This window comes from Phyllostomus hastatus, unplaced genomic scaffold (assembly GCF_019186645.2).
Source record: "Phyllostomus hastatus isolate PE091 unplaced genomic scaffold, TTU_PhHast_1.1 phas_scaffold_501, whole genome shotgun sequence".
Taxonomy (NCBI): domain Eukaryota; kingdom Metazoa; phylum Chordata; class Mammalia; order Chiroptera; family Phyllostomidae; genus Phyllostomus; species Phyllostomus hastatus.
Window position 1 is genome coordinate 62,997,080 of NW_025334033.1, and position 21,309 is coordinate 63,018,388.

Here is a 21,309-nt window from a genome sequence, read left to right on the forward strand (position 1 = left end):
CGTGCTTGGGATTGGATGCCATCAATCTGAAGCGAGTGGGTGCCCACGCTGAACCGGCGCTGCCACGGCTGGACCCTGGACTGAAGCAGATGGGCAGTGGGCTTGTGCCCCAGGGGCGTCACATGCAATACCAGTCACGTAAGTGTGGGGTAAGAATTGAACGAGACACGCAAAATGCTTGGCGGAGTACCTAACACATAAAGCGCAATAAATGACAGCGCCTACCCTTAGGACCGACACTGAACTAAGAGTGTGCCGTGGTAACGGTGAACAAGAAGCAGGTAAAGGGACAGTTCAGAGTTATACGTGACAGCACTGAGAGAGCGAGTTGGTGGGCAGGGAGAATGCGAGGTAGAGGCAGGGCCCTGGCAGGATGGAGACTGGCAATGACACCGGATCAGAGACAGAAGGCTGGAGAAAAAAACATCACCATGAGAGGGCCAGGTGCCCGTGGGCTCTCCAAATGGTTTACGTTCAGTCGATGGTTGGAAATGACTGATAAAAATTCAAGAAAGAGATCTCAGTGAAGAGAGAGACCTGGATGGCAGTTCGAGCCATGACAATATCCGATGCCCCAGTTACCAAGAAAAGAAGGCGGACGCGGATTAGCTACATTTAAGAGACAAGCAGAGGGAAGAGGGCCAGTGAAAGGGGGAGACGGCGCAGTCCCTGACAGGGCGCCAGCAGAAGACCAGTGTCCCTGCGCCTGAGAACCCGCTGCTCTGAGAAGGCTGAGTGAGACGGAGCGGAGGCGCTCCCGCCTGGCGAGGACGCCAGGGAGACGTGAGTCACTGCAGAGAGACGGTTCCGCGCAGTGGCCCAAGGGGAAGCCTGATGTCACACGCATCCGAGTGACCGGCAGGTGAAGGGGCAGAAACAGCTGGCACAAACGGCTCTTTCAAAAATTGGTGAAAAGGAAAAAGAGCAAAAACTAGACAGCCATAGACTGTGTTTTGTTTTGTTTTGTTTTGTTTTAAACAAGATGCAACTGCGTTTGTGGTCAGAAGAGTTTGAGAATCAGGGAAAGGGGAGAAAAAAAAAATCAAGTTCTCGGGAGGAAGTGGAAGATTTCAAAGAGATGGAAGAGCGCAACCCAACTCAACAATCATCTTTACTTGACACGGTTAGGTTTGTTTTCAATATACTAACTAGGAAATTAGCACCTAATAAAATAGGTATTTAGCACCTGATTTATTGGGACCAACCTAATAAAGTTATAAACTTTAAATTCATAAAACTATGTCTTTTCTCACTCAACCTTACAAAAACATACGCTTCTTAGACTAATTTAGTTTCAGTCAAAAGGTGACAATGGTATGCAGTGAGAAAAAAAACCCTCCCTCTGCTATTTTGGCTTTTTTTCTTTTTGTGTGTGGGGGCGGGGGGATACATTATTTATAAACAATTTGCCAGATAAGCTCTAATTTAGGGGTTGCCCAGAATAGTTTGGGCAGGACATATATATATAACTCGGAAATCTACAATCTTGAGCCCCAGTCTGCAGGCTCCAATTAGCTCCATTCTAGAAAATAAGCTTGAGGATAAGCTCAACAGCCAGCACATGAGGTTCCTCTCAGCTGCCAGGTGGTAAGCTGTTCTGAAGCTGTTTAGATTTGTGGTTGGGCCTCGAACCACGTCTCTGGACAGCCCCCTGCTAGAGGCAGAACAAACTTAAATTTAATATCTGTGTACTTTGCAACAATGCTGCCCACTTTTCCCTGCCGCCAGGGTCCCTCGCCCGCCAGCCTCACCGTGCTTTCGGTGTAGAAAACAGCATGTTGATTTATCCAGCTGATCTGAGGATTACAGGACTGAGCCAATGCGAAAACTGAGTCAGTAAGAAGACGAATGCTTATAAAGCACGAACAAACAGCCTTTTTTTCTCCAGTATGTGCACCCAATAAGTTGAACTGAGAAGAGCTGAACTAAATATACAACACTTCACAAAGAAGAAAAAGCACATTATGCTCACCCGAATCCTGGCACGACCCGGGGAACACGTGCAGGGAGCTGACCTCTGTGGGGCACAGACGCGTTTTGGCGGCTGCGCCTGAGAACCCTCCTGGAAGGTGTTCTACAACACTCCGCAAAGTTTCGCCTTGCAGCACGTAAGTTTTGTGTGTTTTTCTACAGCTAAGACTTTTTTTTTTTAAATATTTTGTTTATTTGTTGTCAGAGAGAGGGGGAGGGAGGGAGAAAGAGAGGGAAACATCGATCGGGGCGGACTCCAACATGTGTCCCGACCAGGGGTCAAACCCACAGCCTAGGCATGTGCTCTGACCAGGAACCAGACCAGCGGCCCTCCACTTTGCAGGACAATGCCCATCCAACTGACCACACTGGTCGGGGCCATAGCTAAGACTGTTAAAATGCCAGAATAACAATTTTTTAAAAGAACAATAAAGCTATTTTTTCTTTTTGAATAATGAAGTGCCTTTTCTTCACAATTCATAGAAAAGGGGAAAAAATCCATAAGCTCAAAACTCCCGTATCTTCCTGGCCCCAAACCTGCAAATGCATCTGTATCCTCTCTACCCTCCCTCCTGTTATAACAGAAACAGCGAGCCTTCTCTCACCAGAGGCCACTCCCCGCCAAACACCCCAGCCCCACGGCCCCCTTGTCAGGGACCTTGACGCCATCCCCTCGTCCGTGTAGTTTCCATCTCTCTCTCTCTCTGTCGTGGATCCAGGCGAGTGGTATTTAGGCATGTTCTAGTATCACTCATCTTAGTAACAAATAACAACACCTCCACCTCCGAACCCCACACTCGTCTCTGGCTAAGTCCCTCTCTAATCCCCTCCAGAAACAGGTCTCTCAAAAGCTATCTTCACTTGCATCCGCTCCTCAGCCCATTCCAGGGTTGGTGGCTTCTCCCACCAACCCTCCACCAAAACTGCTCTTGACAAGGGCACTGACCCATCAGTCCGACCCGACAAACACCCCGCGAGGCACATCTCTCCGTGCTTCCACGCCAGCACAGTGCTCCACGGTTTGCTCCTGGGCTTCTTCCCGCGGTCCCTGCTCCGTGCTCTTTCCCAGCGACCCCTTCTCTACCCATCCTCTAAGTTTTGGAGTTTTCAGGTCTCATAATAATTATCCTTATTACATATTTTAAATAGCTTTTCCTCTAAGAAAAACATATATAACTCCACTCCAGATTACTGATGGCTTAGAGGACAGAGCACTTTAATTAACTAAATTTTCTTTTTTTTTTAAAGATTTTATTTATTTATTTTTAGAAACGGAAGGGAGAGCAAGAGAGAGAGAAACATCAATGTGCAGTTGCTGGGGGCCGTAGCCTGCAACCTAGGCATGTGCCCTGACTGGGAATCGAACCTATGATGCCTGGTTCGCAGCCCGCACTCAATCCACTGAGCTACGCCAGCCAGGGCTAAATTAACTAAATTTTCCAGGTAGCAGTTGGATACCCCAATGATGTAGAAAACTGCCTGGTACAAGGACAGACCTGTGTGCAATCTCTACCTTTCCGCCACTCGACTTCTTCTTTGCAAGCATGCCTCTATTTTACTGATGTCTCACTACGTGTTCTTTAAAACCAAAAGTGCTATTAATTAGAGACCTCGGTTTTCTCCTCTTTTCGGGAAATATAAAAATAGCACAAACAACACATGACGGAGATTTAAGAAGCAAAAAGCTTCATAGAAAAATCAAGTGTCTTGCCATTTTTTCCTTATTATTTGTGGTGTGTATATAGGAGTTTATATGTGTGTGTTTATTTAATTCTATATTTACCTAATCCCTACCTTGGTCCAGAAAATATTTAAGGCAAATTACTTGGATTAACTACAGCCTAACAAAAGAAGAAAGAAAGACAGAAAGTATAGAGACGAAAAATGGTACCGGGAAGAGACTCAAGATGCATGCCAGACCACAACTGCATGTGGTGCAGGCCTGAGATTTGAAGCTTTCTGGCCACCAACTTGATAAAAGCGTTCTTCTGCCCAAGGACCCACATCAGAGGACCCCTGCGAGAAACAGAACAGTTGGCCAAAACCGGCTGAGCTAGGCTTGGTACCGAGATCAGAAAGGAATGTCTTCTTGGATTCCTTAGAGAGGACGCCGGTCTACTTCTACTGAGCACAACACTTGTTACCATTTTTTACTAAAATAGTGGTTTAAATAACTCTACTGCTTTACATTGTTATCATGCTCAGTTACCCAGGCCTGGGGTAAAATGATCTCTTGGCTTACCCAATCTTAAGCAAGATGCATCAGTTTCCTATTGCTGCTGAAGAAAGTAACAAACTTCATGGTTTAAATCTGTCTTCTCCCGGTTCGGGAGGTCGGAAGTCTGACACTGGGTTCTGCGGAGCTGAAACCAGAGCGGTGTTCCGTTTGGGTGCTCTCAGGGAGCGCCTGTCCTCAGCCTCCAGAGGCTGCTCCTATTTCTTGGCTCTCGGCCCCGCCAGCAATGGCAACACTCCAGGCCCTGTTTTCATCCCATGGTTCCCTCCCTCTGCTTCCTTCTTCACGACGCCACCTTCTCTGACTCCGACCCTCCTGCCCCCCTCCTGGAAGCACCCTGTGCTCACACTGGGCCCCCTCGGATATGCCAGGGCACCCTTGCCATCTCAGGATCCTCAACCTCACCACACCCGCGAGGTCTCCCCGCCGAGGAAGGAAACATTCACAGGTCTCGGGGTTTGCACCTAGACACTGGTGTGGCGGTGCGGGCGTCTCTGTTCAGCCTCACCACGTACCGCTTCATCCGCGGCCTGTCTGCAGCCACCCGCACTGGAAGAACGGGGTCAGGAAACAGCACCGTAAGACCAAACTCTACATAATAAGAGCAAAGCCACAAATGGAGAACTTAATCAAAACAATTTTTTAAAATCAAGAGTTAATCATAGAATTCTTTTAAGTACAAATTCGCCTTCTACACTCCAAGTCACGTAACACACTACAAAAATATTATTTACACAACGCCTTGCCAGGAACACACTGATTACATAAAAAGCAGCACACCTACACAAAACTTGCGTGAAAGGAAACGACCACAACACCACGTACTGTACTAAAAACTGGGAAGTTCGGCTTCTTCTTCTCCCTGCAGTCACGAGAAGGGAAGCCTCCTGGATTTTTTTTTTTTTTTCAGGTGAAAAAGCTACCTCACTTACAGCTTTAGAAATACATCAAGTCCAGAGAATGTGCATGGTTTTCAGACAAACAGCTACGCCCGAACCCAGAGGAGAACTGGTGTAGACGAACGACGGGGGCAAGACTCTATTTCAGACCCTACTCAGCAACCCGGCCCGGGAGAGGTGTGCAGGGGCGCCCCCGCCTTTGGGGGGCACAGAGCAGCAGTCTTCGCCCGGCGGGCCGCGGCGGGCACCCTGGTGCCCCGAGAATTTTTAAAACGCGCGATACTGCACCTGACCGTGTAGTCGGGGGCGCTGACCTCTTTCCCCTTAGACGGTCAAATTTAAAAAATCTCAATGGCCAATACAACTAGAGCCATCGGCTGTGAATGCATCAACATGATACCTATTTTTTTGGTCAGATTGGCAAAAAATATAGTTCTGGGCGTGCTGCAGGATTCTAGTACTTAGTTTATGGGTGCCGTGAGATGAAAACGGTTGGAAAATCGCTGGCAGAGAGAGACCTGCACATCGACACGGGCGCTCGAGGCAGGTGACTGGGACAAGGCCGCCCTCCCACTGGCTTGGGGACTGCCATCTCTCGGCAGTGCGTTTAGCTGCGAGGCTTCGGTCCGCACGTGATACTACCATGCTGGATAGTCCCTAGCGGAGTTTTCACCAAGCACCGGCTCTTTTTTCAATCCTGCCCACCAGCCCGCCCACGTGTCCGGGAAGCGGAGGTTTCGTACTCTGCCCTGCTCTGGAGTGCAAGGTACCGTGGAGTCGGAGGTCTGATCAACAGGGGACGTGCCACCTGAGACGGTCGCTCTCCTTCGGATGACAAATACAACATATGCTCGACTCCCCTGTGACTTAAGGGCTGAGATGCCACCTCCTTTGCCCAAATAGATCGTTTTCTTAATCTCTCAAATTTGTGATAAAAAGTTACAGGACTTTTTTTTTTTTTTTTAGGTCTAGGCTCTAGGGAATGGAGCTAGTATACTATCAATAACCTGTTTATAGTTTTAACCTTCTTATTGTATCCTATAAAACTAAACATAGAACACAAGTTCTGCCTACTCTTCTCAAAGCAAGGGAAGTGTGAACAAGTGGAAAAATACTATAAAACTATACACACAGGGACACAAATATATATTTATGCATGTATAATAAAAAGAGAGTTCTGTTGTTCTCACAGATAACTAAGAGTATCTCTGAAATCTTTCAAAGTGTCTTATTGTAGAAAAGTATTATGCGTCTAAAGAACTAATTATAAATTAAATTGTTATAAACAGAATCATATTCAAAATGCACCAGGGAACTGTTATTTTTTCAATAGGATTCGATCATAAATCCTATGGTAAAATAGAATGATCTGTTAAGGTAAATCACCATTCCTGACTTTTGTCTATACCCAAGATTTCCACAGTAATTCTACAGAACACAAGCTTCATGCTGGTAAGTACTTTGGATATAACTCAAGTCCAACACCGTTACTTTATGGATTAGAACACTTGGGCTCACAAAGGTGAAAGGACCTAACCCAGGTCACAGGGCACGTTGAGGGCAGAGTTAGAAATACAGTCCTGCCCCCTGACCTCTGCTAGTCTTTACTCAGAAGACCTAAGTATGGATGCCAGAAACCAAACAGGTAAGATCTTTTTTTTTTAATTTTATTTATTTATTTTTAGAGCGGGAAGGGAGGGAGAAAGAGAGAGAGAGAGAGAGAGAAACATCAATGTGCGGTTGCTGGGGGTCATGGCCTGCAACCCAGGCATGTACCCTGACTGGGAATTGAACCTGCGACACTTTGGTTTGCAGCCCGCGCTCAATCCACTGAGCTACGCCAGCCAGGGGCATAAGATCTTTAACTGGTAGCAAAAATCAATCCACCATATTTTGGGGAAACCAGACCGAGACATCATAAAAAAACCCAAACTGGTAACAAAATGTATCTTATGAATATAAACACAAAATTTTCAACAAATACTAGGAAGCTGAATCCATCATGGTGTATAAAAGATTTATGTACCATGACCAAGTGAAACTCATCCCGATAATGCAAGGCTGGCTTAACACTCAAAAAGTCAATTAATATACCACATCGATGAAACAAAAAGAAAACTCACACAGTATTCTACAGATGCAGAAAAAGCATGACAAAATCCTTTTGGTCTTTTCATAATAAAAACATCCAAACAAACTAGTGAAAGAAGGGAACTTCCTCAACCTAATACAGAGCTTCTGTGAAAAACCTGTAGCTAATCTCATGTTTATGGGGAAAGACTAAAGCTCTGCCCCTGAGATCAGAAACAAGACGAGGATGTCTCCCCTCACCATTCTATTGAACAGTGTGCTGATGGTGCTAGCCAGAGCAGTTAGGCAAGAAAATTAAGTGCAAGGCATGTGGGTTGACAAGGAAGAAGTAAAACTATCTCTATTTTCAGATGACATAAGCTTGCAAACAGAAAATCCTAAAACAGCCACTAAAAAACTAATAGAACTAATAAACTAGTTCAGCAAGGTTACAAGATATAAAATCAATACACAAAAATAAACAGTATATAATTTGCAATTAATAATCCAAAAATCAAATTAAAAATAATTCCTTTTATAATAGCATCAAAACAAAATAAAACACTTAGGAATAAATTAACAAAAGAAATGCAAACTTATACTCTGAAAACTACAAAATGCTGTTGAAAGGAATGAAGGATCTTAATAAACAGAAAAACATTCCATGCTCATGGATCAGAAGACTTAATACGGTTAAGCTGGCAACACTCTCAAAATTGATCTCTAGATTCAGTGTAATCCCTACCAGAATCCCAGGTGGCTTCTTTGCAGAAATTAAGATGCTGATCCTAAAATGTACGTGGAAGTTTAAGGGACCCAGAATAGCCAAGAATCTGGAAAAAGAAGAACTCATCCTCCCCGATTTCAAAGCTTACTAAAAAGCCACAGGAGCCAAGGCAGTGCAGTGCTAACACGGGACTGACACGGAGATCAGTGGAGTCAAACTGTGGGTCCAGAACACATCCATACACCCCTGGCCCGTTCCTCTTGACACGGGGTGCCAAGACAATTAAACGGGGGAAACACAGTCTTTCAACAAATGGATCAAATCCTAAATGTAAAAGCTAAAGCCACTGACTCTTAAAAGAAAACAAAGGCATAAATCTTTATGACCTTGGATTAGTCAATGACTTCTTTGGTACAACACCAAAAGTATAAGAAACAAAATAAAAAATATTCGGTTGGCCAAAAAGTTCGTTTTTTTCCCCATAAGAGGGCTTTGGTGGTGCTTAGTTGTCTTTAACTTCATTCAAAACAATTTTGTTAGATTGTATTGTGACCGCTGTCACATCAGCGTGCATTCAAAAGGAACTTAACAAAATTGGTGAATTTGTGTATCCATCTTAGTATCGAAGATGAAGAAAATAAGCAACACTGTCAGTGTATTATGCTTTATTATTTCAAGAAAGTAAAAATACAACTGAAAAGCAACACAGATGTGTGCGGTGCATGGAGGAGGTGCTGTGACTGGTCGAACGTGCGGAAAGTGGTCTGCGAAGTTCCGTGCTGGAGGTTTTTTGCGGGACGATGCTCCATGGTCGGGTAAATCAGTTGAGGTTGACAGTGATCAAATCGAGGCATTAACTGAGGACAATCAATGTTATACGATGTGGGAGGTAGCAGACATACTCAAAATATCCAAATCAATCAAGTTATTGATGAAAATGAAAAATGTGTCTTATTTTGCAGAAAAAACGAAATGGGCTTCCTGGCCAACTCAATAATTTGGACTTTGTCAAAAGTAAAGTCTTTTGTGCTTCTAAGGATACCAACAAAAACCAAAAACAACCCGCTGTATGAGAAGGTATTTGCAAACGTACAGGGTGGGGCAAAAGCAGGTTTACAGTTGTTCACATGGAAAATAATACAATAATCAATAGGCAATAACAGAAGAATAAATCTGTGTTAAGCGTTCTCACAACTGCAAATCTACCGTGCCCCCCACTGTACATGTGATAAGGGACGTTCATCTAGAATACATAAAGAGCTCTCACGTCTCAATAATTAAAAGGCAAATCAACCAATCAAAAAATGTCCAAAGGATCTTACAGACATTTCCCTAAAGATATACAAAGGCTCATAAGCAGATGAAAAGATGTTCAACATCATTAGCCATGACAGAAACACAAATCAAAACCATCATCAGATCCCACCTCACGCCCGCCAGGATGGGTACCAGCAAAGAGACAGACAGTGCGAGTGCTGACGAGGCTGTGGAGGACCCGGAGCCACTGTGCACGGCCTGTGGACTGCGGACCGGTTCGGCTGCTTGGAAAACTTGTAAGCGCAGACTTACCATGCAATCCAGTCAATTTTACTCTTAGTATGTACTCAAGAGAAATAAACACGCAGGTCCACACAAAAACTTGTACACAAACGTACACAGCAGCATTATTCACAAAAACAGAAGGTGAGAACAACTCAAATGTCAATCAGCTGATGAATGGATAAACAAAATAGGATATAGCCATACAATGGAATACTATGCGTCAACTTAAAAAAGGAAGTGCTCTCTGGCTGGTGTAGGTCAGTCGACTGAGTGTAGGCTGCGAACCAAAGTGCCGCCAGTTCAATGCCCAGTCAGGGCACATGCCTGGGTTGCAGGCCAAGTCCCCACTTGGGGGCACACAAGAGGCAACCACACATTGATGTTTCTCTCCTTCCCTTCCTCTCTCTCTAAATATAAATAAAAATTTAAAAAATCTTTTAAAAAAAAGGAAAGAGACAACACTATCGTGACAACACTCTGTTCAGTGAAAGAAGTCGGTCATAAAAGAGCACACGTTGTAAAACCCCACCACGTTATGCTGTCCCTCGGCAAATACGTGGAGAAAGTAGACTCAGTGGTTGTGTAGGGCTGAGGATGGGTGGTGGCAACGTGGAGTGACTGATACAAATGGGTAAGACATTTCCTTTTAAAGCGATGGACATGTTCTAAAATCAGGTTGTGGTGATGGTTGTATAACTCTGTAAATACACTAAAATTCATTGAATTGTGCACTTGAAACAAGTAGACTTTATGTTATGTAAATTACATGTAAAAAAAAAAAAAGCAGTTTAACAGAACAGATGCTAAGGCTCCCACCGTGCTCTCTCGTCCATCACTTGCTCTGCGGGGGGGCAACTGTTACAATAGGAGGACATTCAAGGAGTCCTATGGCGGGGGGGTCCACATGGCAAGGAACCAAAGCACCCTGCCAACCACATGTGACCGAGCTGTCTTGGAAGGGGAACCTCCAGCCCCTTCACACGCCTTCAGGTGACTTCAGTCCTGGCAAACATCTGGACCACAACCTCCTGAGAGACCCTGAGTCAGAACTATCAAGTGAAGCAACTCCTACAGCCCAGACCCACAGAAACAATGTTGCTGTCTAAGCAAATGAATTCTCGGGTGAGTTGTTACACAACAGATAACTACTACCGCCTTCCTTGGCCCTTTTCTCAGTGTTAGGCTCTCTCTACTAATGATAGACACCCAAGGACATGTTTTCCCAGCAACCCCTCCTCTTCCAAGAGTTTAGTTTCTCCCCCGTCCATGTTTGCTGTCATAGTTGTCAAGTTAGTAGAACAGGATCCCGTTCCCTGGCCGTGGCGGAGTGATCCAAAAGAGAGCACCTGACAAGAGCCAGGCCAATAGGGCCCACCCAGCCCCGTGATTTTTAATATCTGAAGCTAAGTAAAAGGCTGCGTCTCTCCAGTCTCTGAAGCTGTGAGATGTAAAACTTGGGGTCTGTCAGCAGCCATGGTTTTCCCACGTGGGAAAAGTTGGACAGCAGCGGAGAAGAATAAAGTTATCACAAAGAGACAAAGATTCCAGATGGAGGGAGTGAGTTTCTGGTTCCAGTGGGAACCCTGTCCTTCCAGTGGCAAGATCTTATCTGTCTCACAACCCCAGCATCCGAAACACCTTCCAATAATAACCCCCTTCTTTTCGTTGCTACTGTGCAACAGAGTTAAATTTGATTATTTGCAACCTAGAAGTCCTGACCTCTTCTTTGCTACTTTTATACTCTGTATAATCTTTTATTATTAAACTTATGATAATGTATCCTAATACATTGCTGGTTTACACGGCCTCGTTCCCTACTATCAGAGAGCAAAACACTGTCTTGGCCATTTTTGGTATTATCAGTATCATCTTGAAAACCAGGTGCTCCGGAAATGTATGTTTAACTGGTTTCACCAATTCTTTACTCTTCATTCTTCAGCTTTTGCAGCCACTGTCATCAATTTATCAACCACCTAATATATCCAAGGTCCTGGGAATACAATGAATTACTGAACTTGGTCCTGAATTGTATCCATTCAATGAATTCATTCAACAAATATGTGAATACTTCTATGCCAGGGACTGAAAATGGGCAAGGCGTATGGTCAAAGAACAAGGGCTCAAGGACCTTACAGTATAGTGCAGACAAGTAAACTGATTATACATCATCTGTGTTAAATGTTATTAAAGAGATATGCATAGGCTGCCAAACAGCAGCAGGGGTCATGAGGAGCTCACACTCCACTTCGGAAGACACAGACAGAAAAAGGCGACAGCCTGACAATGTGGCATAGCCTGAGTACCACATCAGTGATCTGTTTCCCAAGTTACACTGAACTCATTCACACGCTTTAAGAACACATAACTGTCGTGGAGTGATTTTCAGGTCTACATTCAGTCAACAGCTCCTGAGTGCTTAGTATGTGCCAAGCACCCTGCTTAGCACTTTTCCCACAGGAACTTACTAAATGTTCACATTTTGTAGATGACAGAAGTTAGTCTGAAACAGTGAAATGACTTGCCCAAGGCTATATATAGCTAGTAAGTGGCAGAGCGGAGATTCAGAACCAAGTCTTCCAATTCCATGTCCAGGCACCCCATGCTACCTCAGTGCACACAACCAGAACAATTCCCATGCCCTTACATGGGACTTTTATTGCCTTTTCACTCATCCTGCGGCACACAACACAGTGTTGGGGCACAAAGGAGCAATCACCAACTGCTGGCTTGACATGGCTATATGCTAGACCAAATTTTGGGAAGCAAGGGACCACCGTCAGATCAGATTACTGGGTGCCTATTACAGCATCACGTGCGCCAGAAGCACAGTTGGCTGAAGATGAGTGGATTTTTCAAGCTACATTTCAACAGTGTTTTTTGACCCCTATATCTGATCAGTTCCCGTGTTCGGCAATAAATCAAAATGCCTGTTCATTTCCTTTGACAGTTAACAGCACTAATGAATTCAGCATAATCTCACCATCCATCAGAAAAAAATTCTGAAACGCAAACTTGCAGCTGATGATTCACACAGCAGGGAAAGGGAAATAAACCAGTACTCATTGTTTTCTACAAAACTAGCATTGTTTCAAAACCCAGAACCCGAGCAGTTGGTTGACTACTAACAACAAGTAGGTTGCTCTTTGGTCATTTAGCAAAAAGCTGCTTGTTTGACCATCGTCAATGGCTGAGGAGCATAGGACTTTCAGTAGCTTTTGCTGTACAGAACAATCCTACACACACAAATCAGCAAGTTGTTATGTAAGGGAAGAAAAAGAAATTCAGACTCTCCACACCAGAAAGCACCTGACACTGAGCCTGGCACAAACAAGGTATTAATACTGTATAAATGCTTACTGGATAAAGAATTTAATAGCCCTTTGAAAACCTCAGTTGTCTATTAAATCAAGAGAAAAAAAAGAAAACCATCCAACCAACCAAGACTACACAGGTTATGTTGGGAACTCAAAAAGATAATGGAGTAACTGGCTCAAGATACATAAATTCACAACGACCGAAAACAAAACACCACCAACGCTTGAAAATGTTGAAATAAGTAAGCATGCATTTGACACCCTCTTAAATGTAAGTCACCACCCTGGCACTTAGTGGAATGCTAACTGGCAACCAAATTAGAAATAACAAAAACTAAAAGAACTGTGACAGATCTAACTTTAAAATCTGTTCAAAGCAGTAACAAGGTTTACTAGGCATACACCTGAAACCTGCTGTATAAACTCTGTCCACACCATAAAAGCACACCCCAATGTGCCGACGAAGGTGAATCAAAAACCTTTATAAACGTTCACGTGAACATTTAATAATAATAACAAACAACTTGTTAAAGTAGTATCCGCTCAGAAATGAAAGAGAATCTCTAATGCGAGACTGGGCTCCACAAATATAAACCTAAACTTAAACGATTAGTCCAAAGAAGCATTTTCTAACAGGAACAACCCAGACCCACACAACGAATAAAGTAATTTGACTTGGGACAGCTCCAGCCATCTCAAACATTAGAACGTCAACGCTTCGGCAGGCTAGTGAATGAGTCTCTTTTACCTCGAGCTTTAAATTTATAGAACCTTCGTTTCCAGGGACTTTTGAAAGAAATTCAAGGCCAAGTATAGTATTTCGTGGTAACTGAAAATAAAAGCACTCAGTCCCGGGTTCCCGCGATCCCTGTTTATGTCACCGGAGACTGCACTCAGGAAGAGTCCACGGGACAGGCACCCTTTTATATCTCGTACAGGACCCCAGCACCTTAGGGGACGATTCCACAAACCCCCACCAGGACCACCCCTAGGGAAGCAGAGGGGTGGAGATGCGAGTCACGCTCCAAAACAAAGCATCGCTCACCCCACACTGAGAAAGGTGCACCTTTTACCCCAAACAGGATGCAGTGACAGATGTGTCACCTGTGCGGGAAAGGGGCCCCGAAGACCTCCTTGCAGACAAGTGCCAACACGAGGCTGTCTGCTCCCCCACGGGTCCCAACGCTCAGTCCCAGTCGCTCAGTCCCGGTTCTGGAAAACTTTGGGCCGTTCCCTTCGGGCGCGCCCCCACATCCCGGGACCCCCCAGGCTCCCGCCCCTCCTGCAAGGCCCCGCCCCGGGCCCGCCCCCCGAGCCCACAGTCCGGCCCAGCGCCCCTGGCCCTCACGGACACCCGCGTGCCCTCGGGGGCGCGCCCCCGTGCCTGCCCGGCCGGCAGAGGGCGGGGTCGCTCACCGGTCCGCAGCTCATGCTTGACAGTAAGGAGCTGCTCTTCCGCGGCGCCGCCTTCTCCGCTGGTGTCCGCGGTGCCGCTGCCGCTGCCGCTCTTCTCCTCCATCTTCTCCCTTTCCCGATCCTGCGGGGTTCCCCGAGGGGACCCGGGAGGCAGGCGACGCCTGGCCCCTCACAGCTCCCGCTGCAGCCCCGGGAGCCGGGAGCGGCAGCGCCAGAACTCAGACGCAGAGAAGAGTCTCTTTCCCGCTCTGGCCGCACTGCATGCTCCTCCGCCTTCCTCCCCCCCACCCCACTCCAGCGGGCACCGCTAGTACCACGCAACCAAACTGCCCCTTGCTCCACCGCCTCCTCCCTCCAGCCGCTCCGCCTACAGCCAGCAAGGTACCAGAGCCATTTGAGCCGCCATCGCTTATTGGGCGCAAGGCGCGCGCATCTATCAGTGCCGGCTCCCATTTGGCAATCCGCTCTGACGCTTCACGAGCTGCCCCGCCCCTCTCCTCGAATTGTTGTTGCTTGGCGGGGAGGCAGGAGAGGGAGGAGCGCGGCCTCTCCGATTGGACAGATTCGAGGTTCTGCTCCGCCTATTTCCTCTGGTGCGCAAGCGCAGTCAGGACCTTCCCTCCCAGAGCTCCCCAGAACGTCACGCCCCTAGTCCCCCCACTTCTATCTGTTAGTAAACAGTGTCTAGTAGGTGGGAGGCGCTCGGGGTCTGTGATTGGCTATTGCTGAAAGAGGCGGGAAGGCTGATTGGAATGTTTGGTCCGCCAGTCACCGTGGACAGAAGAGGGGCCCGGAGGGAAACACTTATTACGCACGCGTTTTCAGGACAAACCTGAGGGCCTTAGGTAGCAATACAAGGTTGTGTGGTCAGCTGGAAGACAATGTGTGCTAAAAAGGAGTTACTCGCACTAGTGAGCCCTCAACAAACTAAGTCTGTGCTTAAATACAGGTAGTTCTTAGCAAAAATTCACAATCCCAGCTCTCGATGAGCACTTGAGAAGGATAGACGTTTCCGCTTTTGTGTAAGACTCATCCTAGACACCAAAAGGACACAGAGATGGAATACAACCTCTGCCCCTGAACAGCTTTCAGTGGAGCATGAGAAAAACAGACATTCTGTGTATATGCACAGGAAACTATAAAGCAGAATTTGAAATACAAGTCATACAAACTGTTAAGAGAATCGCACAGATGGCACAATTATTCTCAGTAGAGGAGCTGGGGAAAGCTTTTTAGGGCAAGGAGGCATTTGAGATAACCAATTTAAAAGCTGGGTAAGATGGAAATACCAGCAGATATTTCATACAAAGAAGGTAACTGGGACCATAAACCTGGAGGTAAAGAAGGCAAGGGTGGGTGAAGTGGTAGATAAGGCTGATAGAGTATGATGTAAGAGGTACAGCTGAAAAGGTAGGGTGTGGTAAAACAATGGAGAACCTCGACTATCAGGAGGTTCAGGAGAACTCCTGCTAGGCAGTGCAGGTTTTATTTAGTGCAGGAAGGGCAGCCTCAAACAGTCACTACAGCATCAAAGCTGTTCTCTTATAAATTAGTCAGAAGAATGGACTGAAGGGAGGAGGAGGAGAAAGATAAGGGTGAAAATACTGTTGCAAGAATAGAACTTATGGGGGCCTAATTTCTGGCAGTGGGCATGAACATGGGAAAAATAAGAGGATTGAAGATGGACACTTGGACATAATTCACATAGAAACAAACTTAGATCAGAAGTCAGCAAAGTTTTTCTGCAAAGGACCAAATAGTAAATATTCGGGGCTTTGCTAACCATGTGGTCTTTCTCACAACTACTCAGCTCTACTATTGAAAGCTGCAAGTAAGCTAGTGGATGTGGCTGTGTTCCAATAAAACTATTTATGGACATTGAAATTACATTTCACATAATTTTCACGTGACATAATATATTCTTATCCTTTGTAACCATTTAAAAATATAAAAACCATTCTTAGCTCTTGGGTCATTAAAAAAAAGAAGACACAGACAGTAGACTGGTTCGGCCTGTAGGTCATAGTTTGCAGACTTGTGGGTTACGTTGCCATGGAAGATAAAGCAGAGAAGCCTCCACAGCCCCTTCAGGTTGCCCTCAGCTCCCGGGGCTGACCTACCTGGAACATTTATCCCACTAAACCAGCAATCTTCCACTTCTTCATCTCACATAAACTAAGTACTAAAATTCTGCAGCACACCAAAAAAATACATTTTTTGCTGAGCTGACAAAGAAAAATAAGTATAATTTTGATTCATTCACCCTGAATGGCTATTGTTGTGTTGGCCATTATCATTTTTTTTATTTGACAATCAAAGGAAAAAGAGACTAGCACCCATGACTAAACAGTGAGGCATTGCATGTTCTAAAAATTCTTGGGTCATACCAGTGTGCCTCTTAGGGTATGACATGTGCCTGCCGCGGGGCCCAGTTGAAAATCGCTACGCTACACCATGCGTGCCTACTTATTTGTGTTTCTCCTCCACAAGCAGTGTGCTCTCTGCAGCCAGGGAATAACTGTGCGATTGTTCGTTGGTTCACTCAATCACTTTCATACCAGTCATATGCCAACTACTGTGGTAGATGCCAAAGGCAGTGTGGGAACAAAACATGCAATCCTTGCATGCATAGAGCCCAAAGTCTAGACACGGAAATAAATCTTAAGTCATTGCATAAAGAAATGTTAGCTTTCTGTTGTGATCATGCCATAAAGGAAAATTACAGGGTGCAAAAGTAGAATCTATCAGGGGGCCTAATTTAGGTCAGAGGAGCTTAAAGGTCTTTATAAGGAAGGACTATTTAAACTGATTCTTAAAGATGAGTAGTTTTTCATCAGGATGTGGCAGAGACTGGCCTGATGCTCACCAATCTCATTTCCTCTTCCTGGACACACAGGAGAAGTACAGTTTTGTTTCCTTTGCAGTTAGGCTAGGGCCACATGACCGCGATCTGGGCAATGGGCATGGGCAGACATGATCTGTGCCACTTCCAGGCCTGGCAGAGAAAACCCCATGGACAATCCCTCATGCTCTTTTCTCTTTCCACAGCACTACAAAGACCACACTTTGAATATGGGGGTGCCACAATTTAGAAGAACCCCGAACCCCTGGGTCTCCACTTGAAGAAGAGCCACGAAGACCTACATCAGACTGTCATGTGAGCAATAAATAAATCTCATTAGGCATAAGCTACTGCGATGTTGGGGTTGTTTGCTACAAAAGCATAATCTAGCCTACCTTGATGATTTTGCAGGGGAATTGCTGGGGAGAGAAAGTTCTAGGAACACGCAGATGCAAACTACTGAGGCAGGGAAAGAGCCTATTGTATTTCAGGGATTGAGAGAAAGCCAGTAGGGCCATCACACACAGAGCAAGGGGTGAGGTGGGGGACATCCCCTGTCACAAAGTGTGTGGTAGGATTTACATTTTGGGGGGGTGTGGTTTCCTGCGTGAAGCCAAAAGCAATGGAAGAAATTTAAACAAGGAAATGATACCACTGGGGTAGTATTTTCCAAAGGCCACTGTGGTTAGTGTTTAGCGACTGGGCTGGCGGGAACAAGAGGGGATACAGGGAGACCAGTGAGGAGGTTATTATCCCTGTAGTCTAGGCAAAAGATGATGGCAAGTATAGTAGATATGGAAAAAAATAGAATGTTTCTAGCTATATGTTTTGGACTTCATGAATTATAGGATATGGTGGGTGAGGGGTAAAGGGGTGCTTGAAATAGTAACAAGTTTCTAGCAAGAAGAACTAGGTGGGTTGGAAAAGGATGGTGGTAGCATTTAAAGAGATGAGTGAATTAAAGGAAAAGCATATATCAGAGAGAGTTTCAAGAGTCTAATTTCTAAATACCCAATGCCAATCTTAAGTTGCTATATGGGTATAGGAGTCTGCAAAACAGCAGAGGGGGTCTAGGATAGAGATACGACTTTAGGAATCATCGGCAAGTAGATGGTATTTGGGGCCAGAGGTGTGGGTGAGATTCCCTGGGAAGAGAATGAGCAGGAGGACAGAGGAGCCCAGGACAGAAGTCTAAGAAATGTCAGCACTGAGATGTTGGAATGACGAGCTGGAGCCAAAAATGGAGGGGGAGAACCTGAAGAGGTTTGTGTGCTGGAAGCCAAAGTGTTTCCAGAAGGAGGGAGTGGTCGGCTATGTCACGTGCCCTGAGAGGTCACACGAGGTGAGGTCTGGAAAGATCCCATGAATTTGCCAACTCGGGTGCCACTACGGACAACATCCAAGGCGGCTTTTGCAGAGCAAATGGCAAGTGGAAGAGAAACAGCGTGTGTGGACCTCTTTTTCCAAGAGTTTTCCTCTGAAGGAAAAGAGGGAAGGGAGGCCTGTAGGGACCCAGGGAGTTGTTATTTACTTTCCATTCTCAAATAATTCTAAAACTGCAGAAGAGCTTCACAAACAGTACAGAATTTCCAAACGTCCTGCCCCGAGCTTCCTCTAATATTATGTCCAATCATCAAAACCTGAGAAATTAACATTAGTACACTATTATTAAATAATAAACTTTAGACTCCACAGATTTCACCATTTTTTTCTGCAAAAATAGTTTTTATATTTTTAAATGGTTGAAAAACTAAAAGGAGAACAGTATACCGTGACACAGGACATGTACATGTCAACGCCCATAAAGTTGTACGGAAACGGACACAGGGCCTCTCTCCGCGCCGGGTGCAGTCCAGGATCCCACACCACATTTTACCCCCGAGTGGGGTTCTCCTACCCCACTAAGGAGCGTGCCACGGCTCCTTAGTCTCTCCCAATTGTAAGAGTTCCTTAGTCTCCCCTTGCATTCATGACCTGCACTCTTTTGAAAAGTCCGGGACAAGCGTTCTGTAGAATGCCATTCGATTTGGGTTTGTCTGATGTTTTCTTATGATTAAGTGGAAACGACCACTTTTGGCAAGAATACCACAGTGTTGATGGGCTTTTCATCAACTTATCATATCAGGGTTACAAGTCTATATTTTTACTAATGATCATATTGACCTTGAACACTTGGTTAAGGTGACCTTTGCCATATTTCTCTACTTTATTACTTTTCTCATTGTAACTAATAAATACTGAGAGGACTGTGAGATGCATTTAGTATGCAAATACCCTTCAACTTTCACCCAGTAACTTTAGCATCCATTGGTGGGTCTTGTCTACAATTGTCTAGCAGTTATGACTGTAATATTCTAACGGTAATGTCCTATTTGATTGTTTTTTTTTTTAATGAGAAATACTGGAACATGTTTGAATGGTGATGAGATGGCTAGATGGGGAAGAGGTTGGAGAACCAATAAAAAGAATCTCTAAAAAAATGGTCAGGGCTGGGAGCCAGAGCTGGCTGAGAGGTTTGCCTTTGATGGGAGGAGACCCCAAGTCCTTCACCAAGAAAGCAGAGAGAGGAGGGGCTGGCGGCAAGCATGGACCAGCTTGTAGACGTAAGGGTGTCTTGGTCATCCCATCTCAGTATCCCTGGCATCTCGAATAAGCTCTAGACCAAAGAAGGCTTTCAGTAAATGCTTGTTGAATGAATCACATAATATATGAATGAATGAATGAATGAATGAATGAGAGTTGGAAACCTACATTTAAAGAGTACGTATCATAAGAGGAGCCAGTTTAGGGTGTCATCTCAGTAAAGCAGGAATAAGCCCCATAAGCTGATCCCACCTGTAGACAGTTTAAAAACACCCAGATGTGCACACCTGTTGCCCAGAATTTATCTCAAAGACTCAAGCCCCATGCTGAGAGACGGGGGAGATGGGAGGAGATGGCCTTTGGAACTGAGGACAGCGGAAACGGTTCAGGACAGCCACTGTGGGAAATAAATACAGCGAGCCAACTGGGATAATTGCCGACTCCCACTGGGGTCCAGGTGGAGTTAGAAAGCCTGAATCAGGGTAGTTAAATGTCTTCCTCTGGCAACTTACGTTCCCCCTCTGGGCTGGGCAACAGCCTAGTCGAAATGAGTGACCCTGGGGCCCCCACTGAGCGAGCAGGCGGTGAAGCCAAGAAAAAAGCCGGCCTGCAAGAACAGGCTGGAGTCCAGGAGCGGGAGCTCGTTAACACGGGCGAGGGAAACAGCAGTCCTCAGCCTTGGCTACACACCAGAGTCACCTGGGATACTTGAAAACAAAAACCCAAACTCCCACCCCTGAAAAGTGTGACTTCATTGGTCTGGGGTGGGGCCTGGACTTTGTGATATTTTTTTAAAGTTTTCCATGTGATTATAATGTAGAGCCAGCTTGGTGATGTCCATACAACGCTCATGTACAACCCATAGAGGGGAGGATGGTAAGAGCAGGTTGGAGTTCTGGAACAACAGCAACTGTTCAGAGGTAGTGGTGGTGCCAGATAGGGGAGGGATAAAAGCGATAAATCAGGGACTGAACACACCGAATAAAGTGGGTGGGAGCTTAACTGGTCAGGTGGCGGTGGCTTGGCGTCGAAGGAAGAAAAGGTTTTGAGGGCGTGAGATAATGGACACGGTCTGGATGCAGCTGCTGGAATTGAGGGAAAACATCACTGGTCCCTCCTCCCTGAGAGACAGGCGAGTAGAGAGGGCAGATCTGCCCAAGAAATGGCTTGGAAAGGGCAAGTGTCTTGGAGAAAGTCAGATTTCTGCTAAGGCCGTAAGAGTCATAAAGAAAAAAGCTTGCAAAAATGTTTGTTCCCCTTAGAAACTGCTTTTTTTCCCTCAGGCCTGCTGGTCCCTGGCACCAGAATGGGCCCCCAGCTCACCGCTTTATCTTGCAGGCCTGCGTCTAGGGTGCCATGCTTTGTGGCTTCATCAGTCCCCAGTGCAGGGGAGGTGGGGGGCGAAGCAAAGTGGGAGAAGGCCTCGGTGGTGTGAGCCACTGGGACTTCGTGAACCCATTGTTCATGCATCATGAGCAGGAAGCTCCTCGCCTTTGGATGCATGAGAATTAGGGAGCGCCAGAAGCTCACCACATCACGCCGCCCTTTATCTGGCTCCAGCAAGATCTGCACGCAGATCTGCACACTTAGATCTGCACGCAGACAAGAGAGAGCTTCTTTCGGAAAGGCAGAAATGACATTATCCCCATCTCGGTTCTGTTTTTGACCTTGTCGGGACCTTCACTGGGTGATATAGAACCGGGTAGCTT

General features: G+C 45.7%; 1 protein-coding gene across 1 annotated transcript in view; it reads right to left on the bottom strand.

Annotated features, from left to right (window-relative positions):
• RPS6KA5 (ribosomal protein S6 kinase A5) overlaps positions 1-14,521 on the bottom strand; it is a 128,009-nt gene extending 113,488 nt beyond the window's left edge. Inside the window, exon 1 of the mRNA XM_045823281.1 lies at positions 14,176-14,521. Coding sequence (XP_045679237.1) covers positions 14,176-14,278 — 103 coding nt within the window. The 5' untranslated portion in view covers positions 14,279-14,521. The remainder of the gene's footprint in view (positions 1-14,175) is intronic.
• Positions 14,522-21,309: the final 6,788 nt, after the last annotated feature.